Source organism: Symphalangus syndactylus, chromosome 6 (genome assembly GCF_028878055.3).
Source record: "Symphalangus syndactylus isolate Jambi chromosome 6, NHGRI_mSymSyn1-v2.1_pri, whole genome shotgun sequence".
Classification (NCBI taxonomy): domain Eukaryota; kingdom Metazoa; phylum Chordata; class Mammalia; order Primates; family Hylobatidae; genus Symphalangus; species Symphalangus syndactylus.
This window is the reverse complement of record NC_072428.2, coordinates 118,772,262-118,793,118: the sequence shown is the minus strand read 5'-3', so window position 1 is coordinate 118,793,118 and position 20,857 is coordinate 118,772,262. Positions and strand designations below refer to the sequence as shown.

The following is a 20,857-nucleotide window of genomic DNA, read 5'->3' as shown; positions in this document are numbered from 1 at the left end:
TTGAAACAGGGTCTTGCTCTGTCGCCTAGGCTGTAGTACAGTGATGTGAATCTCAAAGGATCCTCAGCCTACTGAGTAGCCAGGACTACAGGCATTCAACACCATGCCTGGCTAGTTTTTATATTTTTTGTAGAGATGGCGTTTCACCATATTGCCCAGGTTGGTCTTGAACTCCTAGCCTCAAGTGATCCTCCCACCTTGGCCTCCAGTATTTGATTGTCAGATGAGTGATAAAAGTCATGATTGGTATGAGATCAGACGAGGGAAAGCTCTAGACCAAAAAGAGTTGGAATAACTTTATGGAAGGGGAGGGATTTAAATGGAGCCGTGAAATAGAGGTAGAATTTTGATGGATTAGAGAGGCAGATAGTCATACTGCCTCTAAACCAAGATCAGAGCAAGTCAGAATAGTACTAAGTTTGTTAGTGGACAACTAAGCAGTGGGAGTAGTAAAGTGCTTCACAGGAATTTCGAAGGTAGGTTTGATTAGATGTGGAGTAAAATTGTAGACAGTGGAGAGCAGTGAAGAAGTATGTATTTACTTATGCATTCTATTCAGGCTATTCATTTAAGAAGTTTGACAGTAAAAGAGGGAAGAAAATAACTAGAAGGGAAAGGCAATTTAAAAAATATTTTTCTCAGGGTATTAGAAATATATGTGTATTTAAAGACCACAAGAAGGGCCAGGTGCAGTGGCTCACGCCTGTAATCCCAGCAGTTTGGGAGGCCAAGGCGGGCAGATCACTTGAGGTCAGGAGTTCAAGACCAGCCTAGCCAACATGGTGAAACCCTGTCTCTACTAAAAGTACAAAAACTAGCCAAGCGTGGTAGTGGATGCCTGTAATCCCAGCTACTAGGGAGGCTGAGGCAGGAGAATTGCTTGAACCCAGGGGATGGAGGTTTCAGTTAGCCGAGATCAGGCCACTGCACTCCAGCCTGGGTGACACAGCAAGACTCTGTCTCAAAAAAAAAAAAAAAAAAAAAAAATTAAAGACTGCAAGAAGAAAAAAAGGGTTTTTTTTTTTTTGATAGAAAAAATTAGATCTCTGATAGATGTCTTCAATTCTTATTTCAGTTGGTTTTGTTTTGTTTTATTGTGACATGGGGTTCTGGCTGTGTTACCCAGACTGTAGTGGCCGTTCACAGGTGAGATCCCACTATAGATCAGAATGGAATTTTGACCCACTCTGTTTCTGACTTGGGCTGTTCACCGCTCCCTCCTTAGGCAACCCAAGAGTCGTTCCTCTCTCCTAGGAGGTCACCACATTGATGCTGAATTTAGCACAGGCACCCAGTTGGTATAGCATGCTCTAGCCCAGAACACCTGGGTTCAAGCTGTTCCCCTACCTGAGCCTTTGGAGTGGCTGGGACTATGGTGTGTGCTGCCGTGCCAGGCTGACTTGGTTTTTAAAAAAGGAAATAGGAACACAAGCTATTTTTCACATTAAAAAAAAATTAATACCATCACATAGAAGATGAAGAGAAAAAAATTTTAAAAATTGCTAACTTTAATTCTTAACCGTGTTTTCTGCCTTCAAATCATGAAAAATCTAAGCATTGATCTCTGTTGAAACCCATGTTCATTCCTTGGATGCTAATAAACTCCTTCATTTTCTTTCTAAAGACAAAAAACTTCTGGACTTTGTGAATCCAGCTGTTATTTTACACACACCTGTATACACACAGACACACACCCGCACACACACATACACTTTCCTATTAAAGAGAAATTACTAAAGGGGAAAGAGTGCTTGGTCTTTGGGAAGTTGAGACTAGAATTTATCTGATGTTCCTGCTTTCCCACATACAGCATGAAGAAGACTTTGAATTACGGAAAGAACTGATTGGACAGGTGATGAACCAGCTTGGACAGCAGCTTGTCAGCCAGCTGCTGCACACCTGCTGCTTTTGCCTCCCCCCCTATACCCTACCAGATGTGGCTGAAGTGCTCTGGGAGATCATGCAGGTTGACAGACCGGTAAGATTGTTTTCATGAGGAATTTATCTCATAGTCCCTAAACCTAATAGGCTTTGGTTCCTTAAGGCCAACCCTAATTTTGAAACTAGCCCTGTTTTCTGTCCATGGAACCAAATTTAGGCATATTGCCAAATTAGATTGGTAGATGAAGAGGCCCGTAAAGATCAGTAATTTATTATTGAGTTCTTTAAAGCATGTTTCTATGTCACTGTCATAGGGGGTATCAAGCATTGAATTCAGTCGTGTGGCTGTCCAATGTGAAATTTGTTCACTTGTGAGAGATGTCCAAATGTCAGTTATATTAGTTACGTATTACTCGAGAAGTATTTAATCCTTTCAGACTTATTCTATAGCACTGTATTATTTCTTGGTGATACATCTAGCCAGAACATTTGGAAGCACATAATTGTCAAAGTAACCCACAATGTACAGTTGGATATATTTCCCCTTTGGATTTCTTTGAACCAGATCCTTTATCACCCACCTAAGGATGGAGTTGTTTTTTTAAAGCTATCTAATAATGCCCAAGTAATTTCAGTACTGGGCCACATGACCATAACTCAGGTTATGTGCACTGTGTGAAAGTTGAATAGAATGGTAAAGTATAATATAACCTGAAATTATTTTTAAAATGGAATTTATAATTTTTAATATTACTGTAAAAGCAGTTCAGGAAAGTACTCATTGGGACCTAGTTAAAGTGAGCTGTCTTACAGAACCACAGAATATAAAATTGAGAATAATAATATATAATAGATAGTACCTATTCCTTGCTGGTTCAATACACATGTTCCATTTCAACCTGATAGAGTAGCATATTTGTTTTTCTAAAGAAAAGTACTTTTTGAGCCTCCAGGAATCAGCAAATTTAATTCAAAAGTCCTTGACCTGAGGGAAAAAGTCTTCATACTCTGCTTAAACTTTTTTACAAATACATTTGGTTCCCAAGTAACAGAAAACTTATGTAAATCTAACTTTATAAAAACATTCTTGATTGTAAGCATATTGTTAAGTGCTAACAACAACAACAAAAGATGAGAACAAGAAGTCTGGACAGGAATGGAAACCAGGTAGCCATGTACTCTAAGGCGTGTACTATATATCAGCCGGGCACAGTGGCTCACGCCTGTCTTCCCAATACTTTGGGAGACCAAGGTAGAAGGATCACTTGACGCCAGGAGTTTGAGACTCCACCAGCTTGGGCAACATAGACCCCATCCCTACAAAAAAAAAAAAAAAATTTTTCTTTTTAGTTAGCTGGGTGTGGTGGCATACATCTATAGTCCCAGCTACTCAGGAGGGTAGGATTGCTTAAGCCCAGGAGTTCCAGCCTGCAGTGAGCTATGATCATGCCCCTGCACTCCAGTCTGGGCTGCATAGCAAGACCCTGTCTCAAAAAAAAAAAAAAAAAAGTTTGCTATATAACAACTATTATGTATTTTTTAAAATTAAGGAGCTGTTATGTATCCATGATTAAGAAATGCTTAGTACTTCCTGAGCATTTATAATACTTTTGCTCTGGCCTATTATGGTCATAAATGAATATGATGGGAAAATATATAATGTAAAAAAAATTAGGTATAAAAGAGTAATTTTACAGCCCAAAACTATGACTGAAGTATACATTCCACTTAAAAAGGGATGAAGAAATATTAACGCTGACCCAAAGGACAACAATTAAACTGAAAATAAGAACCCAGAGGAAGTCTGTAGAATTTTTATTTTAGAAAGGAAGGAAGTAAAGGGAGTAGGGACAATTTTTGTGCATAGGAAAGGCATAAAGAGAATGCTCAGATATACTTATATAAAAGATATATAAGTAAATTAAACAGCAACAAGAGCAAGGTTTTTTAACACAAAGAGCAGGCAGATATCACAAAAGAACTGAATGGACAGGACTTATTCTGAGAGAGATGGCCTTAAAATCCTTAAGATTCTGGACTCATATGTCTCATATGTATACTTTCTGACATGGTGGCTTAGTATACTTTTTGCCCCTGCTCTTTCAGGTATCTGAACCTTTACTATGGATCACTTTTGATCTTTAAGCTCAAGAGCTTTTGGAAATCTGTTTAATTTTAAAAATATACTGGTCAAGTGCTTATACCTGTAGTCCCAGCACTTTGGGAGGATCTCTTGAGCCCAGGAGTTTGAGACCAGTCTGGGCAACATAGACTCCTCATCTCTTAAAAAAAAATTGTTTTTAATTAGCCAGGCATGTTGATGGACTTCTGTAGTCTGAGATACCTGGGAAGCTGGGGTGGGAGGATCACTTGAGCCTGGAAGGTCAAAGCTGCAGTGCACTGCACGCCAGCCTGGGCAACAGAGTGAGACCCTATCTCAAAAAAGAGAGAGCGAGCGAGTGTGTGTGTGTGTGTTCGTGTTCGCATGCATGCGTATGTATATATGTCATATATGTTATGACAGGAACAAAACACTAGCCTCATCCAGAAGAAACTTCACTTCTAAGGTGTAGAAGGTCCTTTTCTGAAATGATGCCCGCTGCTCCTTTGAAGGGAAATCTAGGCATGCATATGCAGACTGCATCAACTCAGAGGGTTTGAAGGGCTAATGAGGCACTTTTGTTGATTCCTTTACTTGCTCCCAAGTGTAGGGAAGTAAATGCTACTAAGGAAAATTTGTGGGGTTTTGTTAGTATCTATAGGGTCTCAGGTGAGTAAACCATGCTTCCTTTTAAAACTCTTACCCCTTTTTCCTATACAGACTTTTTGTCGATGGTTAGAAAATTCCTTAAAAGGTTTGCCAAAGGAAACAACCGTGGGAGCCGTCACAGTGACACACAAGCAACTTACAGACTTTCACAAGCAAGTCACTAGGTGAGTGATACTGGGGGTTCTTAAGGAGGTGTGGGGTGTGGGAAGAAACATATCTTTATTTCTTATGCACCCTTGGAAATGGACAATTTATAGTCTGTTTAAACTTGAATTGCACAAATTGGCATTGGAAGCCATTCTGGTGGGAAAACATCACCATGCTGTGTATGTATGTACATATATTTAACATATGTGCTAACTGGTATAAGATTTTTTAGCGGTAAGTGGAGGCACTGTTTCTCCCAAAGGAAAATGCACTGAGCAGCTCACTCCCTGTCAGGAGATCTGTCTATATTTTTCTAAGTCCTTCTGAGTTTTCATCCACATTTGGAGGTCAAGAATGTAGGTACCTGAGTAAGGCAAAGCATTGGTTATAAAACATTAGAAAGTGATGTAGACGACAGTGAATTGGAGAATGCTCACCGTACCTAAAGATAGTCAAATTCTAATTTCAAAGAAGTTGTGTAGTCCAAACAGAACATCTGCCTGGGATACATTAGACCCATGAGGCACTTACAATCTCTGGATTACAGACTAAATGTAAAGTGTGTGTGTTTTTTTTACTGTGAACATATAAATATTTTTAATACAGTTACATAGTCTTCCTAATTATTGTTTTATAGCCATAAAGGTGTTTCTTGATTTCCTTATAATGCCTCTATTAGTAGACATTTAGATCATTTTTCAGTTTTTTCGTATTACAGATAATGTCAAAAATAGAGCCTTTTCCTTCTTCTGAATATTTTCCTTTAAAATGTAATCACTGAATCAAAGGTTATGAGACTTATGGTCTTTTTTTTTTTTTTTTTTTTTTTTTTGGAGACGGAGTCTCGCTCTGTCACCCAGGCTGGAGTGCAGTGGCGCAATCTCGGCTCACTGCAAGCTCTGCCTCCCGGGTTCACGCCATTCTCCTGCCTCAGCCTCCCGAGTAGCTGGGACTACAGGCGCCCGCCACCATGCCCGGCTAATTTTTTGTATTTTTAGTAGAGGCGGGGTTTCACCATGGTCTTGATCTCCTGACCTCATGATCCGCCTGCCTCGGCCTCCCAAAGTGCTGGGATTATAAGCGTGAGCCACCGCGCCCGGCCAAGACTTATGGTCTTAATGGTAATGACAGCAACTTAAGTTGGATTTTTTTTTTTTTTTTTTTTTGAGATGGTGTCTCACTGTGTCACCCAGGCTGGAGTGCAATGGCACAATCTGGGCTCACTGAAAGCTCCGCCTCCCGGGTTCACGCCATTCTCCTGCCTCAGCCTCCCAAGTAGCTGGGACTACAGACGCCCGCCACCACGCCTGGCTAATTTTTTTGTATTTTTTTAGTAGAGATGGGGTTTCACTGTGTTAGCCAGGATGGTCTCGATCTCCTGACCTCGTGATCCACCCACCTTGGCCTCCCAAAGTGCTGGGATTACAGGCATGAGCCACCGCGCCTGGTCTTAAGTTGGATTTTATAACTACGTGTTCCCTTGCCCTGATACTCTTTTTATATCTAGAGTCTTTAGAGTTTTGTCTAAATTTTAGGCAATGACTTATAATCATACAGTGTGGAAAGATATGGGTCAAAGAAGGAATGTTAGAGCAAGGTTAGTAGTAGTGAAAAAACTGGAAATATTCTAATTGCCCATCAATAGAGAAAAGTTAAATAATTAACAGTGTGCTTATACTAGTAAATAGTCCCAAAGATGAACAAGGAAGAAGAAATATGTGATAATACGGAAAAATATACAAGATAAATTGTAAAGGTTAAAATAATAGTATTACATAACCTAACTTGAGCTTTTAAAATAATTTAAAAATTTTTTAATTGTTATAAAAATACACATAACATGAAATTTACAGTATTAACCATTTTTGTAAATGCATAGTTCAGTAGGGTTAAGTATATATTCATGTTGTTGCACAACCAATCTCAAGAACTTTTTCATCTTGTAAAACTGAAACTATACCCATTAAGCAACAATTCTCCATTCTCCCCTCTCCCCATCTCCTGGCAATTACCTTCCTCCATAATATTTGAGTCTGACTACTCTAGATACCTCATATTAGTGAGATCATACAGATTTGTCTTTTTTGTGACTAGCTTAACTCACTTAGTATAATGTCCTTAGGATTCATCTATGTTGTAGCGTGTGCCAGAATTTTCTTCCATTTAAAGGCTAAATAATAGTCCATTGTATGCATATACCACATTTTATTTATCCTTCCATCTGTTGATGGCCATTTGGGTTGTTTCCACCTCTTAGCTGTTGTGAGTAAGGCTGCTATAAACACAGGTGTACAAATATCTCTTTCAGCCCCTGCTTTCAATTCTTTTGGATACCCAGAGGTGGAATTGCTGGATCATATGGTGATTCTATTTAATCTTCTTTAATTTTTTGAAGAACCATCATACTGTTTTCCATAGCAGCTGCACCATTTTACATTCCCACTAGCAGTGCACAAAGTTCCAATTTCTCCACATCCTCACCAACACTTGTTATTTTCTGGGTTTTTGAGAGTAGCCATCTTAGCATTTCACACCAAGTGTGAAGTGTTATCTCATTGCGGTTTTCATTTGCATTTCCCTAATGATTAGTGATGGTGAGCATCTTTTCGTATGCTTATTGGCCATTTGTTTATCTTCTTGGAGAAATGTCTATTCAAGTGCTTTGCCTATTTAAAAATTAGGTTTCTTTTGTTGTTTAGTTGCAGGAGTTCCTTTTATATTTGGGATATTAATTCCTTATCAGGTACATGATTTGCAAACATTTTCTTCCATTCTTTAGGTTGCCTTTTCATTCTGTTGATTGTGTCCCTTGATGCACAGAAGTTTTTAATTTTGATGTAGCCTAGTTTATCTGTTTTGTTTTTGTTGTCTGTTCGGTGTCATATCTAGGAAATCATTGCCAGATTTCATGTCATGAAGTTTTCCGCCTAGGTTTTCTTCTAAGAGTTTTACAGTTTTAGGTCTTATATCAGGTCTTTGATCCTTTTTGAGTTAATTTTTGTATGTGGTATTAGGTAAGGGTCCGGCCTCTTTCTTTTGCTTGTGGATATCCAGTTTTCCCAGCACCATTTGTTGAAAAGACTGTCCTTTCTGCACTGAATGGTCTTGACATCCTTGTTGAAAATCATTTGACCATATACAGGAGAATTTATTAATGGGCTCCCTGTTCTATTCCATTGGTCTATGATGTATTTCTTTATGTCAATACCATGCTGTTTTGATTACTGTGGCTTTGTAATAAATTTTAGAATCAGGAATATGAGTCCTGTAATGTTTGCTTTAAAGATTGTTTTGGTGGCCAGGTGTGGTGGCACACGCCTGTAATCCCAGCACTTTGGGAGGCCAAGGCAGGCGGATCACGAGGTCAGGAGATTGAGACCATCCTGGCTAAAACAGTGAAACCCCGTCTCTACTAAAAATAAAAAAATTAGCCAGGCGTGGTGGTGGGCACCTGTAGTCCCAGCTACTCGGGAGGCTGAGGCAGGAGAATGGCGTGAACCCAGGAGGTGGAGCTTGCAGTGAGCTGAGATCACGCCACTGCACTCCAGCCTGGGCGACAGAGTGAGACTCCGTCTCAAAAAAAAAAAAGAAGATTGTTTTGGCCACTTGGGGACCCTTGAAATTCCATATGAATTTTAGGGTAGATTTTTCTGTACAAGAGGTTGTTGGGATTTTGATGGGGATTGTATTGAATCTATAGATTGCTTTGAGTAGTATTGAAATCTTAACAATATTAAATCTCCAAATCGACAAATACAGCATATTGTTCCATTTATTGGTGTCTTTAATTTCTTTCAGCTACATTTTGTAGTTTTCAGTGTATAAGTTTTTCACCTCCTTGGTTAAATTTTTTCATAAGTATTTTTTTATGCTATTGTAAACGAACCAACTTGTACTTTAAAGAGCTGTTTTATTATAAATTATACACACACACACAGGCTACTTTCTGCACAGTAAGTTTTTGGAAAGATATGTAAGTGAGACTAGGAGGGGAGGGAGGCTTTTCATAACTTTCTGTACTATGTGCACTTTTTTATGAGCATAAATTACACTTTTATGGGTAAAATCAGACTTAGAAGGGAAAGAAAATGAACTTTAAGCAGTGATACAAGAGCTAGTTGTCTTTTCTCAGAATTGATTTCTTAATGTCACTTTCCAAAATAGTTTACTTTCTCATCTTCTGGAATGTCTCCAACAATTTTGTTAATGTTAAAATCCCAAACCATGGAATGCTATTATTTTATAGTCTACTAAGTGGCTTAAATAGTAAGCCCAGTATGCCCCAGAAATAACTCACTTTTAGCCATAGATCAAGTGACATGCATGACTGAAAAATAGCATGTGACCCTTCATGATACATTTTGCCAGAAGTGGGGATTTCCCCTCCACTGGGTAGGCATATATTGACTGGGGTGACCTTAAAAATTCTTTGATTGCTTTTACTGTGAATCTTCTCAGTAGAAGTAGAGTATTCTATCTACAAACTGTCTCAGGGGAAAGAAGTATAGTAGTTGCTTCTCTCTGCTTCTGTTTTGCATTATTCCATTCAGTGCTGGTTACAGTATAAGGGCAGGATCCTATTGACTCTAATTTTCCTAAAGCAAATGGGAACCTAGGGGAAACCCTCCAAAGATGGGGTTTGGAGTCAAGTATGTTGGTTTGAATCTTGGCACATACCCTATTACTTTGAACTTCAGTTTATTTATCAAGTGAAATAGGGTTAGTACTGCCAGTCTCATAAGGTTATTATGAGATACCAAATGAAAATCTAAAGAAGATCTTGCACAGTGATCAGTGAATGTTAACTCCTTTCTCCTCGGAGGAGAAACTTCTAGAATGTCATTATGTACTTGCAAAACTAGCTGGGACATGTCTCCTGTTGACTCTAAGGCAGCCACCCACACATTCTGGAATCCCACACATTCTAGAATAAGTCTCTGTCAAGCCCTCTTTCCCTCAGTGGGACTAATATATGACAGATAAAATAATATGGTAAGTCTGAAATCAAGGTCATAGATATCCTTTCCTAATTTAAGATAAATCTTGGGGCAAGGAAAAGAGACCTAAGTAAAGCAGTGCTGTGGGGGGAAAAAAAAACCTGTGATCTTTGCCCTGTGATATGGGAAAATAAGGTGCACCGCCAACCTGACCTACTTGATCTTTCATTGCTAAACAAGTTTTGCAGCTCTTCCTATAGCAGGCTGTAACATATGTAATATAGTGGTGGAAAATGAACAGAAGTAAGAGCTGATGTTGAGGTGCTAGAGAAAGGACTTGAGATTGCTCATCTCCTCTTAGTAATTCTCTTCCTCTAGAATGCCTGTAGTAGACAGGACAGAAAGCCCTTGAACTTTCTGTCCCATGCATGACTCAGTCTCCCTTTTGATTTTAAGGTCCGTAACACCTGCCTCAACATGCTACTTTGTTTGCCATTCTGGCAGAGAGGGTGAACTGGTTCAGTTTCATTTCAGCAAGTCCAAGCCTGCTTTTCACATGGTACTGGTAATTAATTCCCTAGCTTTTTTAGTTGGTCAACTTGAAGAAAGCTGGGACGTTTCATTCTAAAATAACATTCTTGCTTTCCAAATGCCAAATGAGCCTATCATTAACTAAGACAAATTGGGACTAGAAGAAACCCTGCCATCATTTCCATTTCTCCATCTTGGTGTTTATTCTGTGACTACTTGTCACTTGCCTGGGGCTCTTCAAAGCCAAAAGATGTTGAACATGGGAAGCATTGATACTGGAATTAGAGGCCAGTAAGCGGTTGAATCCCTAGTCAAGTCATCAGAGTTTCATTATTTTTTGTTACCTACCAGGTCATCGGATCAAAAGGATCTCATTTCTCAGCACTCCCCTAGTAATCTTACGGGGCTCGAGAAATAACGACCATAAAAGCTTTCAGAAATATGGTGGAAGGATAGGAATTTGGGGACTAGAAGCCAGAAAACAGAATCTAAAAAATACTGGCAGTTGAAAAAGTCAATCAATAAAATAAAAAGCTAAGAAATATCAAATGTCAGAAGGACTGAGACAGAATATACAGTCATGTGTTACTTAATGATGGGGATATGTTCCAAGAAATGTGTCATTAGGTGGTTTAGTTGTTGTGCAAACATCATGGAGTATACTTCTACAAACCTAGATGGTATAGCCTACCGGACACCTGGTCTATATAGTGTAGCCTATTGCTCCTAGGCTACAAACCTGTATAGCAGGTTACTATACTGAATACTGTATGCAATTGTAATACAATGGTAAGAATTTGTATATCCAAACATATCTAAACATAGAAAAGGTACAGTAAAAATACAGTATAAAAGAGAAAAAAAAGGTATACCTGTATGAGGGCACTTACCATGAATAGAACTTGCAGAACTGGAAGTTGCTCTAGGTGAGTCAATGAGTGAGTGGTGAGGGAATAGAAGGCCTAGGACATTACCATACACTACTGTAGACTTTTTATAGATACTATATACTTAGGCTACACTAAATTTATAAAAAAAATTTTTTCATCAATAATAAATTAACCCTTGGCCAGGCACAGTGGCTCATGCCTGTAATCCCAGCACTTTGGGAGGCCGAGGCAGGCAGATCACTTGAGGTTGGGAGTTTGAGACCAGCCTGGCCAACATGGTGAAACCCCATCTCTACCAAAAATTTTAAAAATTAGCCAGGCGTGGTGGTGGGCACCTGTAATCCCAGCTACTCAGGAGGCTGAGGCTGGAGAATCGCTTGAACCTGGGAGGCAGAGGTTGCAGTGGGCCGAGATCGTGCCACCGCACTCCAGCCTGGGCGACAGAGTGAGACTCTGTCTCAAAATAATATAATAATAATAATAATAATAATAATAATAACAACAAATTAACCCTTGCTTACTGTAACTTTTTTACTTTATAAACTAAATTTTTTTTTAATTCTTGGACTCCTTTGTAATAACACCTAGCTTAAAACACAAACTGTACAGCTCATTAAAAATTTTTTTCTTTATATCTTTATAAGCTTTTTTCTATTAAAATTATTTATTTATTTTTTAGCTTTTAAACTTTTTTGTTAAAAGCTAAGACACAGACACATATTAGCCTAGACCTACACAGGGTCAAGATCATCAATATCATTGTCTTCCACCTTTTTACATCTTGTCCCACTTAGAAGGTCTTCAAGGGCAGTAACATACATGGAGCTGCCGTCTCCTAGGATAACAATGTCTTCTTCTGGAATCCCTTCCGAAGGACCTGCCTGAGGCTGTTTTACAGTAAAATTTTTTTCTTTTGTAAGTAGAAGGAATATACTCTAAATTAATGATAAAAAGTATAGTATAGTAAATACATAACCCAGTAATATAGTTGTTTATGATCAAGTATTGTGTACTGTAGATAATTGTTTGTGTTGTCCTTTTATACGACTGGCAGTGCAATAGGTTTGTTTATACCAGCATCACCACAAGCATGTGAGTAACGCAGCGTGCATTCTTCATCTCTTTTATACTCATAGGACCACTGTCATACATGCAGTCCATCGTTGGCCAAAACATCATTGTAGCACATAACTATAGTTCTAACATTCATGGAGCTTTTTTTTTTTTTTTTTGAGACGGGGCCTTGCTCTGTTGCCCAGGTTGAAGTGCAGTGGTGTGATCTCAGCTCACTGCAACCTCTGCCCCCTGGGTTTAAGCGATTCTCCGGCCTCAGCCTCCCGAGTAGCTGGGACCACAGGTGCCCACCACCACGCCCGGCTAATTTTTGTATTTGTAATGGAGATGGGTTTCACCATGTTGGCCAGGCTGGTCTCAAACTCCTGACCTCAGGTGATCTACCCGCCTTGGCCTCCCAAAGTGCTGCAATTACAGGTGTGAGCCACAGCACCTGGCCTCAAGGAGCTTTTGGATCCATTTCTATGGGCTCCCCACCAAGGACACTTCAGTTAAACATTTGGCTGAAGTGTTTGACACCAAAGCACTTGCAGATAGGATTGGGGCAGAAGCCGAGTTGACAATGTCACCTGTCCCTCATTTCACCCTATCACACTGCATTTCTCCCACACTTGCATTTTGGTTTCAATACTTTTGCTCATGTGCCACAAAGGAGGCTGTGAAGTTATCATGTCTCTTCCAAAGTCTCTGCCGGGCACAGTGACTCACGCCTGTAATCCCAGCACTTTTGGAGGCTGAGGCAGGACGATAGCTTGAGCCCAGAGGTTCGAGCAGCCTGGGCAACACAGTGAGACCCTATTTCTATCTGTTTTGAAAACAAAACAAAACAGAAGTCTCTTGAAGAAGGGTAAAATTTAAAACATGTAAGACATTAGGATAGCAAAAAAATCCCAGTCTCCAGCACTGTCCTAAGTTTCAGGGTTTTCTATGATCTTAGTCGCTTGTAATAACACACCACATAGCAACTTCTCTTGGGTTACAGATCTTCCTCCTTCCTGATATTGGGAGCATCAGTGATATGGGCTCATATGCCCTGGCTGCCTCCTTAACAGTCAGTATTAATTTGGAAGTAAAATGAGAAATGTAACACTTTAATTGAAGCTTATTAAATCCACAGAGGTAATGGCAATTCCAATACAGCCAAAAGACCTTTCTCATTTTCTTTCTTTTTTCTTTTTTTTGAGACAGGGTCTCACTCTGTTGTCCAGCCTGGAGTGCAGTGGCACAATCATGGCTCACTGCAACCTTAACCTCCCCAGCTCAGGTTATCCTCCTGCCTTAGCTTTGTGAGTAGCTGGGACCACAGGTGTGCACCACCACACCCAGCTAAGTTTTAAATTATTTGTAGAGACGGGGTCTCCCTGTGTTGGGATTACAAGCATGAGCCACTGTGCCTGGCCACCTGCCTTATTTTCATTACATTTTTAGGATGGAGAGACTAGAAGAAAGTTTCTAGAATGTTCTGTTGAATCAAGTCATGGGGTCTAAGTCAAGGTTCTTAATGATGTTTCAGAACTTATAATGGATGGGGAAATCTGGATGTAGGAACCTAAGTGGATAGCTCTATTTTCACCTTTTCTGTTGGATCACTTAGAGCAGTTCCCTTCCCTGGTGTTTAACCATTATGAGATGGAAAGTGTGTTTTCATCTGCATTGAATCCTAGGCTGTAGGCACTGGTATCTTAGTTGAGCCAGAGAGAGGGCCACAGGAAGGCAAGCATATTAAGAATTGCTTCCTGGCCGGGCGCGGTGGCTCATGCCTGTAATCCCAGCACTTTGGGAGGCCAAGGCGGGCGGATCACAAGGTCAGGAGTTTGAGACCAGCCTGGCCAACATGGTGAAACCACATCTCTACTAAAAATACAAAAAATTAGCCGGGCGTGGTGGGCACCTGTGATCCCAGCTACTGGGGAGGCTGAGGCAGGAGAATCACTTGAACCTGGGAGCAGAAGTTGCAGTGAGCTGAGATCGTGCCATTGCACTCCAGCCTGGATGACATGACTCCATATCAAAAAAAAAAAGAAGTGCTTCCTTCTCCACTGCTTTAGCTTAGCCTCATGTTCATTTAGCAAAAACTGTTATGAAGACAGATACAGTAGAATGAAGCTGGCATCAGCTGGTTTCTTGGTGACAGTTTTGGACAAAGGGAGGTCGGGGGGCTTTTGAAAAAACAGGGTCAGATGAATATTGGGCTATTCATATCACATAGGCATCTCCTGCTTCGTCTCTCTTTCTACGTGCTTTAACCCTTTCCTCTCTCCCTCTTCCTCCCACAGGAGGAAATCCTGAGCAGCCTGTTCAACTAGAAAATCAATGACTGGTGGAGACTTAGTTGCTAGACCAGCCTTTGTAAACAAAATCTATCTTTGGAAGAGAATGAGGAAACTTATGAGAGCCTTAGCAACCAAGTGTTGTTGTAGCAGCCTACATTTATTGAATACTATTTTGTTCACTGCTCTATTTTCATAAGCACTCTGTATGTGGATGATTTTAATCCTCTAAACAGTGTTATGAAGTAGATAATGGATGAGGAAACTGAGACAAAGATTGGTAACTTGTTCAAGGGCACAGTGGAGCCAAGATTCAAACTCGGGCAGTTTGTGTCCAGAGTCCACCCTTTGAAGACCACCAAGTTTATAACTTTTCTCATATATAATAATTTTTGCCCTGAATTACAGAAAGATCTGAAGCCGGGGTCGCTCAGGAGACGATGGAGAGAGCTCCTAGTGGAGTTGGGACGGTTCTCAGTGTGCCCCAATGTTGCAGTTGTTTTTCAGCATATTCTGTCTTTCTCCTCAGTCAAGGACCAACCTACCTTTTCTTTTCTAGTGCTGAGGAATGTAAGCAAGTTTGCTGGGCCTTGCGAGACTTCACCAGGTTGTTTCGATAGCTCACACTCCTGCACTGTGCCTGTCACCCAGGTGAGGATACCTAGTTCCCAGCTTTTTTCTGGATGTCGGACTGTCGGCGGTTCCTGGGAATGGAGATAGGTTTTAATGCCTATCATGGGACCAGTCTTATAGCTAGAGTCAGGGAAGGACTCAGCGGTTTAACTGTGGTGAACAGCTGGAATATACAGGGCCTGGATTTTCTTGGGCCTGGGCAGCCAGGAATTGTCAGTGTCTTTGGGGTACCATTTTCACCTCCATAAGAAAGTAACTGTTACAAAGTACATTGAAACATTTTCTTCCCCCTTCCCCTCACAGACACTTCTAAGATGGTAAGTGTACATGGCAACAAACAAATAAGTATTTTTAACCTGGCCACTTTGGCGAAAACAACCTCAAGTTGACTGTTACATGTGGTGCCAGTCTCCTAAAACTGACCCTCCAGATGTAATGAGCAAAGAGTTTATTCTTATCACTTTTATGACCTGAATGCTGAAGTGCCAGGTTTTGACCAGGGCAGGAGGTTTGAATTGAATATCCCTTATCCAAAATGCTTGGGATTTCGGAGGAAAAAAACACTTTCAGAAATGTTTTTCAATTTTGGATTTTTGGGGATTTTGAATATTTGCAGAATGCACACCAGTTGGGCATTCCTAATCCAAAAATCCAAAATCCAAAATGCTCCAATGTGCATTCCCTTGAGGGACATATCAGCGTTCAAAAAGTTTCAGCCGTTGAAGCATTTTGGCTATTCAGGTTAGGGATGCTTGGCCCTTAAAGGAAAGGAGGAGCATCTTTGGCTTCCGATGAGCACTTTTCTTCACGTGCTTTCCGTCTACTGATTCTGAAGCAAAGCAAGAAGCTTAGCTGAAAGGAGTGGGTAGTAGAATTTGGGTGCCAGTTTCTTGACGGAGAGAAGAAAGGCAGCTCTCCTCTAAGCCCACTCTTTGATGTCTCAAGGTGAGTTTCTTCTCCCAGAAGGCAATTCTTGATGAATCTGTAGCACTCACTGGTAGTTTCTGTGTTAAATGCATTCGTAGGTAAAGGTGATGTTCAGCAGTGCCTTGTCACACCCAAAATCATTTCTCAACTTTGATTGTTTTAATGAGTAATAATATCATTTGGGATCTCCCGGTTTTGCATGGTGTCTGGGTTAGCTGACATTGATACACCTCATAAGGTTGCTCATGGACAGCTGTAGGTGTTCATGGTTAACTTTGTGCCATTACTGTGTGTCAAGGCACTGTTTTAAGTGTTTTAGATGTATTAACTAAGATAATCCTCATCTGCTTTTCTGGATTTGTTACTATTTTTCCCATTTTACAAATGAGGAAATTGAGGTTCAACAATGTTTAACAATTTGACAGTTATTGGTGGAGCCAGAATTCACATGTAGATATTCTGGTACCAGAGTCCTCACCTTGAACTACTCCACTTAATACAGTATCCTTTTGATAGCATCTAAATTGGTGTTTTGTTTTGTTTTGTTTTCAACTGTTACTAGTAGGCAAAGCCTTCTTTCAAAATAAAATCGACATGAAGCCTGTGGGATTTAGCAGACTGAGGTGAAGCTTCCCTGGTTGCTTTGGAATGGGAGGCCTGGACCTGCTGGCTCTTTGCCCTCCTGACACATCCTCTCTTGTTTCCACAGTACACTCAGCATTGGAAGCACACTGCAGACGGTGTCTAATTAAAGCAGTAGCTCCCTTGAACCCACAAGTTGAAACGCCAGACTTTTATTTTTATTTTATTTTTTTTCTGAGTTCATATGGCAGACTTCAGAATTAGGTACCTGAGGAAATATAGAAATGTCTGCCTTAAGGTTGGTTTTATTAAATGCTCTATTTTCTGGTACAGTTATTGACTGTCTTATCTCTTTTGTCAGGGAATGTCTTTTTTAATTAGAAGACAGGAAGAAAACAAAAACCAGACTGTGTCCCACAATCAGAAACCTCCGTTGTGGCAGAGGGGCCTTCACCGCCACCAGGGTGTCCCGCCAGACAGGGAGAGACTCCAGCCTTCCGAGGCCATCCTGAGGAGTTCCTGTTTGGGGGTGTGAGGGAAAATCAGCGCGGATTTTAAAAAGATGGCTGTGGCCTGCCCGGCGTGGTGGGAGGGGAGCTGGTTTCCTGGTGAACTTTCTAAAAGGAAAAATAATTTTAAGTAAAGAAAAAAAAGGAAGACTAAACAGAAACCAGAACTGAAACATTTACCTGGTAGCAAATGACACATGCACGCACACACACATACACGCACAAGTGCCAGTGCGCACGTGTACACGGAAAAACAGAAGGACAAGCTTTCTGTGAAACAAAATATTTACTTAGGGATAATGTGGGGATTCACATGAATTAAATAGCTGCAATTGGAAGAAGAGGGTCAGGGTCATTTGTTCAGGTTTTCTATTGTTTTGTCCTCTCTTTCCTCTCCTACCCTTCCTTTCTCCCCTCCTTTTAAATGCAAATGAGGAGAAATTTCTTCTACCTTCCCCAGCTGTTTCTTCCCACCTTTAGAGTTGTTTAGACAAGGAGGAGTAAGCAAGGAACTTGTTCTGCTTTCTATCGTGGTCACATTGGTGATGCTCAGGACCTGCCAGGGTCAGAATTTATGGATATCTGAACCCTGACCCCGTTCATTCTCTCAGTCCACTTCCAATCCACATCAGATTGTTGTCTGCCTTGGAGAGATGAGCCAAAACTCGGGTGGGCGGGGGGTGCAGGATATAAATGTATACTTTTTTTTTAAGGTTTTTTTCTTAGTGAATTATTCACCCAGAGACATGAGAGAAAAAAAGAGGGAGGGTGTGTGGAGAAAAAATGTTTACAGGGCTAACAAGGGATGACGTGTCATTTAGTATTTTACTAAAAAGTGTGGAAATGACTTGATTTTAAGGGGAGGGTGAGGCCGAAGAGGGAAGCCCAAAACAGATCTTAATGTTTCAAAGGAGTGCAGCCCTTCACAGCCATCAGATATGAGGGCACTGTTCTGTCTGGTGTTGTAGCCATCTCAAGAACAAATCAACAGCAACAAAAGAAAAAGAATAAATTTTTAAAATTTAACCAGTGTTTCTTTGTCTTTACTTTCATTCACTGCCTTGTACCTCGGAAATGGTTCAGCTAGACTAGCTTTGGAAGCAGCCTTTAGTGCCTGATAGACATCTGGGGATGGAGTTGAAAGGGCAGGCCCCTGCCCTGATGCCACAGACCCTTCAGACTTCAGGGAAACCGCTCATTCTGCACTTTTTATTGTCCTAATTCACACCAAAGCTCATCGCTTACATTTTACCCTTTTGTGTAGCCTCAGTGGGAAAGGGAGTTGGGTTACTCTTTCAGTTAAATAGTGTGGTATGGTTTTTCTACTATGGCCACCCAAGTAGACAGTTTCCTGACCTACAGATTTATTGGTCTTAAAAAAAAAAACTTTATTGAAGTATCATTAACATAATTTGCATGTGTTTAAGGTATACACTTTGATAAGCTTTGACATACATCCACGAAACCGTTATCACAATCAGGGTAGTGAACATACTCTTTATTGCCAAAAGTTTCCTTGAACCCCTAGGTAATCCCTGTTTCCTGCCTCTTCCCATCCATCCCCATTTCCACGTAACCACTGGTTTTCTGTCACTGTAGATTAGTTTGCATTTTCCTGAGTTTTTAATAAATGGAATCATAACAGTCTGTTATGGCAATTGGGCTTTAAACTAATAACTGCAGAGCTGTATTCTAATGTGATACATCTGGCAGTGTTGTTGATATACTGACACTTCTCTGCCATTTCTTTGCCTGTCACTTCAACTTTTTCACTCCTGGGCATAAATCCTCAAGCTACAGAACAATAGGAATTGGTGAAACAAATCTTCCAGCATAACATCAGTGGTACACAGGGTTTTAATCTCTAAAGAGGCAATATTAGAAGGAGAGAAAAAAACTTGAGTGTTTAGAGTGATAGCAGATTCCAAGGATCAGCACATTACCCTAGCCATCCCTCTCATGTTCTGGCTAAATAATAAAACCTTTAAGTTTTGTCCAACCATAGGTCCTTGAAATAACCAGTTAATTTTGCTCTGTTTAAGGAATTTGGCTGTTTTCACAGGCAATTGTGTGGGGAACTGAAAAAAACGTGTGGAAGACTTAATGCAACCCTCCCCAGCCACTGAAAAACAGCATGTGGAATGCATATCTAAAGCTATAGCTTTGCAAACAGCCCTGTGTTGTTAATGGTGTCAGAACCTCACTGCTTACTTAAGCCTTACAGATTATTTGAAAGGGCTGCTCTGAAACTTTCGGCAGAGCAAGGATGCCACAAGCAATTCCATCTAGATTTTAATTTAAAAAGGAACTGTTCAGGATCAGCTCACTTAATGGAGATGCTGTGTTTCTGCATGGCATTGTCTAGTAGAAATAGGATGAGTATCTCCCGTCCATGTGGGCAGGTCAGCTAACTGCACCTGAACTTGCCTAAATCATCTCCCCACAGAATTCTCTGTTCCATGATAGGATTAGCCATGAAATGTTGGTCATGATTATGTGGAACACAGATCGTCATCACTGGGGCTATTTCCAGCAAGACTGTACTAAAACACAGTAACTTGTAGTCCTTATGTATCTGAAGGGAATTGTTATAAAGAACAATAACTGAGAATGTACACCTAAGACATAAAGGAAATTGTGCTTTTGAATGGCATCAACATTCATGAGTTTATGTAAATGTCTACCTTGTGTGGCCCTGATTTAAGTGAATCATAAGATGAAAGCCAAAACCAAGAGACCTTAAAGGTTCAAGATTTTGCAACAAGATGTGCCTGATTCTTTGGGATAGATTACCAGCAAATGAGAACATTGCCTTCCAAGAATTCTCCTTCAGCAAAAATGGGAAAAGCCATTGATATCTTCTACTCCACAGAGACTGAAAAGGGTAGGTTTTTTTCTTTTTTTCCTTTCCTTTTCTTTTTTTTTTTCTTTTGAGACGGAGTCTTGCTCTGTTGCCCAGGCTGGAGTGCAATGATGGGATCTCAGCTCACTGCAACCTCTGCCTCCTGGGGTCAAGCGATTCTCCTGCCTCAGCCTCCCAAGCAGCTAGGATTACAGGCACCCACCACCACGACCGGCTAATATTTGTATTTTTAGTAGAGATGGGGTTTCACCATGTTGGCCCGGCTGGTCTCGAACTCCTGACCTCATGATCTGCCCACCTCGGCCTCCCAAAGTGCTGGGACTACAGGCGTGAGCCACTGCACCCGGCCAGGGTAGGTTCTTTATGTCAAAGAGCTGAGAGTCTTAAAAGGGTATATTTAGTTGGTTATAAGGATGAACTTGGTGGGGACAAGGAGCTTGAAAGAAGGGAGAGAAACTGCTGGGGCTAAAGGGATGCATTCATCCCCAGGGCTGTGGGCATCAAGATCCTGTGGGTTCCAACTTAAGCTCCAGCACAGGCCACCAGAGCAGCCAAAAGCTACTACCAAGGGGAGCCCTAGCCTGGCTTGGGAGCAGTGAATTGTACCACACACTGGTCTGCCTTTACCTCTGGAGTTTGTTACATCTGTCACTTCTTGATAATGTTCATCCACAACTGGCTACTACAACAGAGAGATCTATAAGTGACAGCCAGGTTTTTTATTGTTTTCATTTTATTTTTAAGAAACCAATAAATAGAAACTCAGGAAAGATTGTTGGCAGTTACTTAACTGCTAGCAGTACTGAGGAAGTCAGCCCACTCGTGGTTGCGAGGGGCACCTGG

At 40.7% G+C, this 20,857-nt stretch overlaps 1 protein-coding gene across 10 annotated transcripts in view; it reads left to right on the top strand.

Annotated features, from left to right (window-relative positions):
- TNPO3 (transportin 3) overlaps nucleotides 1-18,177 on the top strand; it is a 106,081-nt gene extending 87,904 nt beyond the window's left edge. For 8 of the 10 annotated variants that reach the window (XM_055283953.2, XM_063641602.1, XM_063641604.1 and 5 more), the window contains 4 exons: nucleotides 1,811-1,978; nucleotides 4,703-4,815; nucleotides 15,060-15,151; nucleotides 17,004-18,177. In XM_055283953.2, coding sequence (XP_055139928.1) covers nucleotides 1,811-1,978; nucleotides 4,703-4,815; nucleotides 15,060-15,120 — 342 coding nt within the window. In that variant the 3' untranslated portion in view covers nucleotides 15,121-15,151; nucleotides 17,004-18,177. Of the gene's footprint in view, nucleotides 1-1,810; nucleotides 1,979-4,702; nucleotides 4,816-15,059; nucleotides 15,152-16,769; nucleotides 16,979-17,003 lie in introns of those variants that run through there. The other 2 variants (XM_063641607.1, XM_055283954.2) reach the window with 1 other exon arrangement.
- Nucleotides 18,178-20,857: the final 2,680 nt, after the last annotated feature.